Source organism: Salmo salar, chromosome ssa19 (assembly GCF_905237065.1).
Source record: "Salmo salar chromosome ssa19, Ssal_v3.1, whole genome shotgun sequence".
In the NCBI taxonomy this organism is placed as follows: domain Eukaryota; kingdom Metazoa; phylum Chordata; class Actinopteri; order Salmoniformes; family Salmonidae; genus Salmo; species Salmo salar.
In genome coordinates, this window is record NC_059460.1 from 56,319,172 (window position 1) to 56,329,951 (window position 10,780).

A 10,780-nucleotide genomic window follows, 5' to 3' on the forward strand; every position below is an offset into this window, starting at 1 on the left:
TTTAAACATCAGCTATCTGAGCAGCTTACCGATCGCTGCAGCTGTACACAGCCCATCTGTAAATGGCCCATCCAATCTACCTACCTCATCCCCATATTGTTTTTATTTACTTTTTTGCTCTTTTGCACACCAGTATTTCTACTTGCACATCATCATCTGCACATCTATCACTCCAGTTTTAATTTGCTAAATTGTAATTACTTCGTTACTATGGCCTATTTATTGCCTTACCTCCTCACACCATTTGCACACATTGTATATAGACTTTTTTCTATTATGTTATTGACTGTACGTTTGTTTATTCCATGTGTAAGTCTGTGTTGTTGTTTGTGTCTCATTGCTTTGCTTCATCTTGGCCAGGTCGCAGTTGTGAGAACTTGTTCTCAACTGGCCTACCTGATTAAATAAAGGTGAAAGAAAAAATTAAATAAATAAAAATGAGCCCGTCCTCCCCATTAAGGCACCACCAACCTCCTGTGATGGTCATCTTAGACAAACTCCAATAATGTCAACCACACCAGTCGTATGGTCGTATGGTCAGGGTCGATTTTGCAATGAGAGACCAATTTATTTTGGTAAGTTTGAACAAGACTCTGGCAAGTGTATGCACATTAGCTTACTCAGATGAAATCACTCAATGTACTGTACATACAGTACACAGTAGTCACTAGGTACATGAACAATCTGGAACATGTCTGTTTAACAATTTCGAGGGAGGGAGGGACCATTTCCTTTAGAACAAACCTATTCTGGGTCTGCTGAGAAAAGGACGAGTTTCTCAAAATAGCTTGGCCCATGGCTAATGCCTTGGCATGCAGTGTTGTCTCCCATTTCTTGAAGTTGATGTCATTGGCTTGCTCAACACACACTTGCTCCGTTTCCACTGTAACCATTCCTTCTTGCTCAACTCCTCCATGACTCCTACTTAACCAACATCAGTGTCAGATGTAAAACATGCGCAATGACATCTACATCACTCCAACTGGAGTGTACGTTGTTGTAATTTCCAGCACAGAGTAGTGACTCGTCTATCTACTCAGGCTTTACAGTAAGACTGCAGGATGGCACACCCTAATTCTCGCAGGATATGTCACAGAGATAAATAAAAATGTATGTAGCTGTCAGAATTGAAAATTACCAAGTCAAATAAATACAAATCCCAACATTTGACTTTGACTAAATACTGTTTGGACCACTTATTCACATTATTTGTGTCGCTATCAGGGAACATGGTATAACCCTGCTGGGAGACCAATGTTTCTATACACAGACTCTATGTCCTGGGGGCCATCTTGTACATCAAGCTGCTTCACCTTGCATACGCTCAGACAGGGAGAAATGCCAATCTCTCCCGGCTGCACACTTGCTGTAGAGTTGTATCCACCAGATTACCCATGTACAGGCAGTAGGTCTATACCAAGTGTAACCAGTCCTTTTACTGTGCAAAAACATTTGACGGTATGTGTGACAAGTGACCTTGCCTGAGAACTAAAGACTCATGTTAGTTCTGGAGCTAACACTGTCTTGAGTTGCGTGGAAACTTTGGGTTCAATACCCGGTCAGTAACATTTACATTGATCACGGCAGTGAATAATGGCCTTCATGTCTAGGTTTGGTTGAATGAAGATTAAGGCCGTGTGGATTTCAGGGGTCCGGTTTGGTGGAGCTCTCCATGCATGGCCAGATGTAACAATCCACATTGACTGATCACAGACTTAGTTTTAGTGTCAAAGCATGAAGAGAAACCGGATCTGCTACAAGGAGGACTATACAACTATACAAGACATGGTTGAGAAGTGCTGACAAAACACTGCAAGGAATCTAGTATAGAATTGGAATCCATAAGACAGCCTTTGGTCAATTTGTACAAATAATGTTGAAATGAATACATAAGTCAAAACAACAGTCAATAAAACACATATAGATTATGATTTAGTCACATATAAGAGAAGAGCCGTGGCTGGATGTTTGGCATTTTCCCCTTAGAAGAAGCAAATTAAGACTAGGAAACCCACCTATAGGCTGAGAGGAACCTATTTGCTCGTGCTGATGAATGCCACTGTTGAGTAAATCAGAAACTGAGGCTTGGGTAACAAGAGGCCACAAGATGGCAGTCTTGTATGAAACCCCACAGAGCCTCATTCCATTTTTCTTTTACATCACTCACTCCACTTGCTCAAATCAGGGCAAATCCTAACTCCCATTTAAGAATTTTCACTGATGGCAATCGAGACTAAAAACACAAGTGAAACTAAGTGGAATTTATGATTTGACCACAGTGACCACACTATCAAATCCAGAGTTTTAGGGAATAAGGATATTAATGAATCCACTGCACATGTGAGATGTGTTTTGTTTCGTAAAGGTGACGTAATCCCTGAAATGTAATGTTTTGTTATAGTGGATTACTAAAATGTAGTATTTTCAGACCTGTGATGAAAACTACTGTGGAACTCTCGGTGGTCCCCCTTCCAGTATACACTGACTATACCAAACATTAAGAACAGCTTTTGCCCGTCAGAACGGCCTCAATTCGTCTGGGCATGGACTCTACAAGGTGTCTAAAGCATTCAACAGGGATGCTGGCCCATGTTGACTCCAATGCTTCCCACAGTTGTGTCAAGTTAGCTGGATGTCCTTTGGGTGGTGGACCATTCTTGATACACACAGAAAACTGTTGAGTGTGAAACCCAGAAGCGTTGCAGTTCTTGACACAGACCGGTGTGCCTGACACCTACTACCATACCTTGTTCAAAGGCACTTAAATATTTTGTCTTGCCCATTCACTCTCTGAATGGCACACATACACAATCCATGTCTTAAGGCTCAAAATCCTTATTTAACCTGTCTCCTCCCCTTCACCTACACTTATTTGAAGTGGATTTAAAAAGTGACATCAATAAAGGATCAAAGTTTTCACCTGGATTCACCTGGTCAGTCTATGTCATGGAAAGAGCAGGTGTTCTTAATGTTTTGTATTCTCAGTGCATGTCAGGACAGTTCTGTTTCATTGGGCTTTCCAGATACGTATGTTTTCCTCTAATTAACATTGCCTGAGGACAGGCTCAGTTTTTGGAATGTAGGAATTCCAGATAGTTATTTTTTTTCCCAGAATTGAATGACTTCAATATTCCTCAGAAAATCTGCTGGTTTACACAGCTTTTCCTAACCAAAATCCTAAAATGTATGTAATATGTGAACATGAAGTTATTAATGTCATTTGTCATAATTTGCCAAGCCAGGCTCCATTGTCACTTAACACAGCTGCCAAATTATAACACCATGCCAACACATTTTAAACATGTGTTTTAGATGTTCAAGTTGTTTGAAGATCCTTTCCATGTTCATATTACTATACATGTACTATGTCTGTATGCAATTAAAATGTGTCTATAATACAGCCCATTCAATTGCAATATTTTTACACTTCCAACAACACTTTCACTACAAAAGATATGCCAAAGAAAAGATGACTGATTCAACTCGATACTGTACAACTAGTATTGTGATAGAAAGGGAATTCCCATCAACTAGTATAAATATAGTGGGTAAAGGCTATGATGGTATCTAACAACTTGCGTTCACTGGTCGGGCAATTGTATCAGCAAATTCCTTGAAAAGTCATCAACCCAAAGGCAATGAACATTGTGATAGGTGAGTAGTACAAGTCCCTCCTTCACTGCTGCTAGACGGACTGACTGCACAACAACTGGATATGAGAAAGAATGCAACAAGTAAAGTAAAATGTGGAATATATTCTAGTAGACAATTCATTAGATGGACAGCTATTAAAAGACAAAGTGTAAAATTAGGGTGTTTCAACTTTTTAGTTCAGACCAAAGTTATTTCGGAGAAAGAAGGATACTTCAGACCAAGTCAAAAAGGTGATGGAATCAAGGCTATCAAAAGATAGTTTGAAGTTATAGCTATGGATTTATTTTTAAAGGTGCAGGTATTTTTGACAGGGGTTCCTATTCCTCTGTTGCTATTTTTAACTAGGTTATACTCACGGGGATGCGTGTAATTTGCTAGGGCAAAGGGGACAGATATTGCATATTCATGTCAACCAATGATCTCACCGTTTCATCACAACCCCGACTTCTACATTGCATTAAGCCGGAGGTTCGGAAGCTATAACAGAGTCAACGTTGTTCTCTACAGTTTTCGCCATTCTCTGCAACATGGCCAGCTACGGTCAAAGCGCACCGATCTTGGAGTATTCTGGCGAGGCGGGTCAACTAGTCGACGATCCAGAATTCAACCTGTCCGTAGAAAACAGCCAGAGTTTGATCAAAAAGGTGTTGGAGGCTATTCCTGCGACACACACATCGTGCATTCATTCTGAGGTAAGTGGATCGGCCTCGGCTAAGCCACTAACATTACTTCTGCCCGTGGCAGGCTGTACCAGACAGTACCGTTTATGTATCTGTGGGGAGAGTGAGCTGTATAGGCCTAACACAATCAGATGTATTATCATTCTCCATATTACAGGAAATGTATATTTAATAGCATACACAAGCCTTGAATAAGCTATTACCATTCTGGACGATGTTTTTAATGTTTATGGTGGTCTGAGCGTGCACATAAAAATGGCAACTGTAGCCTATATAGGCCTAGTATTATGCACAAAATGTATCCATTTTTGATAGGTGGAATCAGTTATTTTAGTTGGAAATTCCACTCAGTTTAGATAAGTATTTAACTGGACGTACAATGTTCTAATTCTAAACATTGGTTTTCTAATCATGTCTTTTGGCTCTCAGACCCTGATTCTTAACTCGAGCAGTGAGAACAGGAAACTACAATACCTGGCGATCAACCTTGGCATCCCCTCTGCTCCCACACTCAACGCCTTGACAGATAACTTTACTCTGGTGAGCATCAGACTGCACTACAGCCTCTATGCCTAATTCACGTGAAAATTAAGACCAGGTTCAGGATGAAATATGTTACTACCTGGAGCCTATAGTACTATAGTGACGGCCAGGCCTGCCCAGGAACAACTCTAGGCCCGGATTAGAAACTATAAGGCATCTGAAAATGATATCAGCCCTAGAAACAAGGCATTGCTTTGACATTTGAGGTCCCTCCATCAGGAGACCTGTCTGAGACGTATGTCAGAGGGACTACAGGTGCACCAGGACCTGCTAAGAGCTGTCGTACAACGCCTGGCCAACACAGAGAGCATCACTGCACTGCTGACTGATATCAGAGATCTCCGCATCCAGATCAACAGGGTGAGGCTCCCTGTAAAATGACTTATACACCATGCACGCAAACACAGTATTAGAAAATCCATTGGATTCAAATACTGTTCCGACATAAATGCTGATTAATTAGAGTTCTTTGTATCTCCAGATGCTGAAAGCGGTCCAAGTGGCGGAGAGCCCGTTGGCGGTGCAGCCCACAGCCACAAGCCTGGCCTCTCGTCTCACTGGGGACTATGAGGTTCAGGTAGCCACACATCTGACTCTGGTGCAGCTCCAAAGCTTTGGCCAGGACATAGTCCGCAGTCTAAGGAACATAGCCCAAGCAAATGGGGAGAGGGATTGAGCCAAAACTGACTTGAAATTGCCATGTTTTTATGGTGATCTATTATTTTATTTATTTATGATCTATTTATTATTTAGTCTATTTATGATTAGATGTGTATTTATAAATGCTTAAAATATAATTGAAATGCTTTTTTATATGTTGTAATTACAGTGCATTTGGAAAGTATTCAGACCCCTTGACTTTTTCCAGATTTTGTTACAGTACAGCCTTATTCCAAAATTGATTAAATCGTTTTTTCCCCCTCAAATCTACACACATAATACCCCATAATGACAAAGCAAAAACAGGTTTTTATAATTTTTAGCAAATGCATATTTTGGGGCGGCAGGTAGCCTAGTGGGTAGAGCATTGGGCCAGTAACCGCAAGGTTGCTAGATCGAATCCCAGAGCTATAAAGGTAAAAATCTGTCATTTTGCCCCTGAACAAGGCACTGTTCCTAGGCCATCATTGTAAATTAGAATTTGTTCTTAAATTTATTCAACTAGGCAAGTCAGTAAAAAAAAAAACCCGGAAATATCACATTTACATAAGTATTCAGACCCTTTACTCAGTACGTTGTTGAATCACCGTTGGCAGTGATTACAGCCTCGAGTCTTCTTGGGTAGGACGCTACAAGCTTGGCACACCTGTATTTGGGGAGTTTCTCCCATTCTTCTCTACAGATCCTCTCAAGCTCTGTCAGGTTGGATGGGGAGCGTCGCTGCACAGCTATTTTTAGGTCTCCAGAGATGTTCGATCGTGTTCAAATCCGGGCTCTGGCTGGGCCACTCAAAGTCATTCAGAGACTTGTCCCGAAGCCACTCCTGTGTTGTCTTGGTTGTGTGCTTAGGGTTGTTGTCCTGTTGGAAGGTGAACCTTCTCCCCAGTCTGAGTTCCTGAGTGCTCTGGAGCAGGTTTTTAAATCAAGGACCTCTCTGTAATTTGCTCTGTTCATCTTTTCCGTGATCCTGACTAGTCTCCCAGTCCCTGCCGCTGAAAAACATCCCCACAGCATGATGCTGCCACCACCATGCTTCACCGTAGTGATAGTGCCAGGTTTCCTCCAGACGTGACGCTTGGCATTCAGGCCAAAGAGTTCAATCTTGGTTTCATTAGACCAGAGAATCTTGTTTCTCAGTCTGAGAGACCTTTATGTGCCTTTTGGCAAACTACACGTGGGCTGTCATGTGCCTTTTACTGAGGAGTGGCTTCCACCTGGCACTCTACCATAAAGGCCTGATTGATGGAGTACTGCAGAGATGGTTGTCTGTCTGGAAGGTTCTTTCATCTCCACAGGGAAACTCTGGAGCTCTGTCAGAGTGACCATCGGGTTCTTGGTCACCTCCCTGACCAAGGCCCTTCGCCCCCGATTGCTCAGTTTGGCCAGGCGGCCAAGTCTAGGAAGAGTCTTGGTGGTTCCAAACTTATTCCATTTAAGAACAATGGAGGCCACTGTTATCTTGGAGACCTTCTATGCTGCAGATATTTTTTTGGTACCCTTCCCCAGATCTGTGCCTCAACACAATCCTGTCACGGCGCTCTACGGACAATTCCTTCAACATCGCTTGGTTTTTGCTCTGACATGCACTGTCATCTGTGGGGCCATAAATAGACAGGTGTGCACCTTTCCAAATCATGTCCAATCAATTGAAATTACCACAGGTGGGCTCCAATCAAGTTGTAGAAACATCTCAAGAATGATCAATGGAAAGAGGATGCACATGAGCTCAATTTTGAGTCTTATAGCAAAGGGTTTTAATACTTATGTAATTTTTTGGGGGGGGTCTCGGGTCCTCCGAATCATGACCCGCCAATCCGTGCTCCTTAACACCCGCCCGCTTATCCCGGGAAACCAGCCGCACCAATGTGTCGGAGGAAACACCGCTCAACTGACCACCGAAGTCAGCCTGCAGGCGCCCGGCCCGCCACAAGGAGTCGCTAGTGTGAGATAAGCCAAGTTAAGCCCCCCGGCCAGAACTGCCAATTGTGCACCGTCCTATGGGACTCCCAGTCACGGCCGGTTGTGACATAGCCTGGGATCGAACCTGGGTCTGTAGTGACACCTAAAGCACTGCGATGCAGTGCCTTAGATCGCTGCGCCACTCGGGAGGCCCTGTTTTTTATTTTGTATAAATTATCAAACATTTCTAAAAACCTATTTTCGCTTTGTCATTATGGGGTATTGTTTGTAGATAAATGTAATCCATTTTAGAATAAAGCTGTAACGCAACAATATGTGGAGAAAGTCAAGGGGTCTGAATACTTTCCAAACGCACTGCAAGCCTACTCAATTATTCACCTGTATGCTTTGTGAGCAACCCTTGTAGTAAGCTTCATAAGCTGTTATCAACTTTTGTCCCAGGGTGTCACTGAGGAAGTTTTTTTTGTTATACATGAATCCACCATTTGTATTTCATAAGTTCTATGAAAATGTACTGTTTTTACAGAGACAATTGCATGCAAGTATCTGTATGTTACACTTCAATTTGGAGTTATTGGTACATTTTATTTTGTCAAATGCAATGCATTAGCGCTCACCAAATATACACTGAACAAAAATATAAACATGTAAAGTGTTCGTCCCATGTTTCATGAGCTGAAATAATAAAAGAACCCAAAAATGTTCAATATGCACAAAAAGCTTATTTCTCAAAAATGTTTTGTTTACATCCCTGTTGGTGAGCATTTTTCCTTCTCCAAGATAATCCATCCACCTGAGAGGTGTGGCATACCAAGAAGCTGATTAAAACCTGTTGGGGCTAGGGGGCAGTATTTGCACGGCCGGATAAAAAACGTACCCGATTTAAACTGGTTACTACTCTTGCCCAGAAACGAGAATATGCATATAATTAGTAGATTTGGATAGAAAACACTCTAAAGTTTCTAAAACGGTTTGAATGGTGTCTGTGAGTATAACAGAACTCATATGGCAGGCCAAAACCTGAGAAGATTCCATACAGGAAGTGCCCTGTCTGACAATTTGTTGTCCTTCAGTTGCATCTCTATCGAAAATACAGCATCTCTGCTGTAACGTGACATTTTCTAAGGCTTCCATTGGCTCTCAGAAGGCGCCAGAAAGTGTAATGGGGTGTCTGCAGTCTCTGGGCGAAGTACAGCAGCTCTGTTTGTGAGTGGTCAGCCTGGGAACAGTGCGACTGAGAAGCGCGTTCATAAGAATTCTCAATTTTTTTTCTTTCAGCCTTTGAATGAATACAACAACGCCCGGTTGGAATATTATCGCTATTTTACGAGAAAAATAGCATTAAATTGATTTTAAACAGTGTTTGGCATGCTTCGAAGTACGGTAATGGAATATTTTGTAATTTTTTTGTCACGAAATGCGCTCGCGCGTCACCCTTCGGATAGTGACTTGAACGCACGAACAAAACGGAGGTATTTGAATATACCTATGGATTATTTGGAACCAAAACAACATGTTGTTGAAGTAGAAGTCCTGGGAGTGCATTCTGACGAAGAACAGCAAAGGTAATCAAATTTTTCTTATAGTAAATCTGAGATTGGTGAGGGCCAAACTTGGTGGGTGTCAAATTAGCTAGCCGTGAAGGCCGGGCTATGTACTCAGAATATTGCAAAATGTGCTTTCGCCGAAAAGCTATTTTAAAATCTGACACCGCGATTTCATAAAGGAGTTCTGTATCTATAATTCTTAAAATAATTATGTATTTTGTGAACGTTAATCATGAGTAATTTAGTAAATTCACCGGAAGTTTGCGGTGGGTATGCTAGTTCTGAACATCACATGCTAATGTAAAAAGCAGTTTGATATAAATATGAACTTGATTGAACAAAACATGCATGTATTGTATAACATAATGTCCTAGGAGTGTCATCTGATGAAGATCAAAGGTTAGTGCTGCATTTAGCTGTGGTTTTGGTTTTTGTGACATATATGCTTGCTTTGAAAATGGCTGTGTGATTATTTTTGGCAGGGTACTCTCCTGACATAATCTAATGTTTTGTTTCACTGTAAAGCCTTTTTGAAATCGGACAATGTGGTTAGATTAACGAGTCTTGTCTTTAAAATGGTGTAAAATAGTCATATGTTTGAGATATTTAAGTTATAGCATTTTTGAGGTATTTGTATTTCGCGCCACGCGATTCCACTGGTTGTTGACTAGGGTGGGACTAGCCCAGGGAAGGTAAACAGCATGATCATTACATAGGTGTACCTTGTGCTGGGGATAAAACAAGGCCACTCGGAAATGTGCAGTTTTGTCACACAACACAATGCTACAGATGGCTCAAGTTGAGAGAACATCCAATTGGCATGCTGACCTCCGGAATGTCCACCAGAGCGGTTTGCCAGAGAATTGAATGTTCATTTTTCGACCATGAGCCACCTCCAATTATGTTTAGAGAATGTGGCAGTACATCCAACAGGCCTCACAACCGCAGACCACATTTGAATGAACAGATATCGTGATGAGATCCTGAGACCCATTGTGCCATTCATCCGCTGCCATCACATCATTCAGCATTATAATACACGGCCCCAAGTCGAAAGGATCTGTACGCAATTCCTGGAAGCTGAAAATGTCTCAGTTCTTCCATGGCCTGCATACTCACCAGACATGTCACACATTGAGCATGTTTGGGATGCTCTGGATCGACATATGACAGCGTGTTCCAGTTCTTGCCAATATCCAGCAACTTCGCACAGCCATTGAAGAGGAGTGGGACAACATTCCACAGGCTACAATCAACAGCCTGTTCAAACTCTATGCAAAGGAGATGTGTCACACTGCATGAGGCAAATGGTGGTCACACCAGATACGGACTGGTTTCCTGATCTACACCTTTTTTTAAATATATTGTTTAAGGCATCTGTGACCAACAGATGCATATCTGTATTCCCAGTCATGTGAAATCCATAGATTAGGGCCTAATTAATTTATTTCCATTGACTGATTTCCTTATATGAACTGTAACTTGTTGCATGTTAAGTTATATTTTTGTTAAGTATAATTACAAAAATTAGGTTTGCAATTGCCAAATATGGTAGGACAAGGGTTCTCTAGTAAAAGCAGTTGTTCCTTAAAATGGTGGGGCTAGATGCTTGGTTAACCGTCTACAGAGGAACTGAAGGATTATTAGACAACGAGTAAGCATCTTCTGTAAACCCGAAAGTAACATTTAGACTGTTACGTCTAATGACCCCCATCCAGGGATTGCATTTAGGAAGTTATGCAAGGCTAGATTACTGATAAGCACGAGCTCACTAAG

The 10,780-nt window shown here is 41.7% G+C and overlaps 1 protein-coding gene across 1 annotated transcript; it reads left to right on the forward strand.

Moving 5' to 3' along the window:
• Nucleotides 1-3,581: 3,581 nt before the first annotated feature.
• On the forward strand, nt 3,582-5,757 carry csf3a (colony stimulating factor 3 (granulocyte) a). The gene is made up of 4 exons (XM_045701908.1): nt 3,582-4,346; nt 4,764-4,874; nt 5,097-5,237; nt 5,359-5,757. The coding sequence occupies exons 1-4, from the start codon at nt 4,182-4,184 to the stop codon at nt 5,551-5,553; spliced, it is 612 nt and encodes a 203-aa protein (XP_045557864.1). The 5' UTR covers nt 3,582-4,181; the 3' UTR covers nt 5,554-5,757.
• Nucleotides 5,758-10,780: the final 5,023 nt, after the last annotated feature.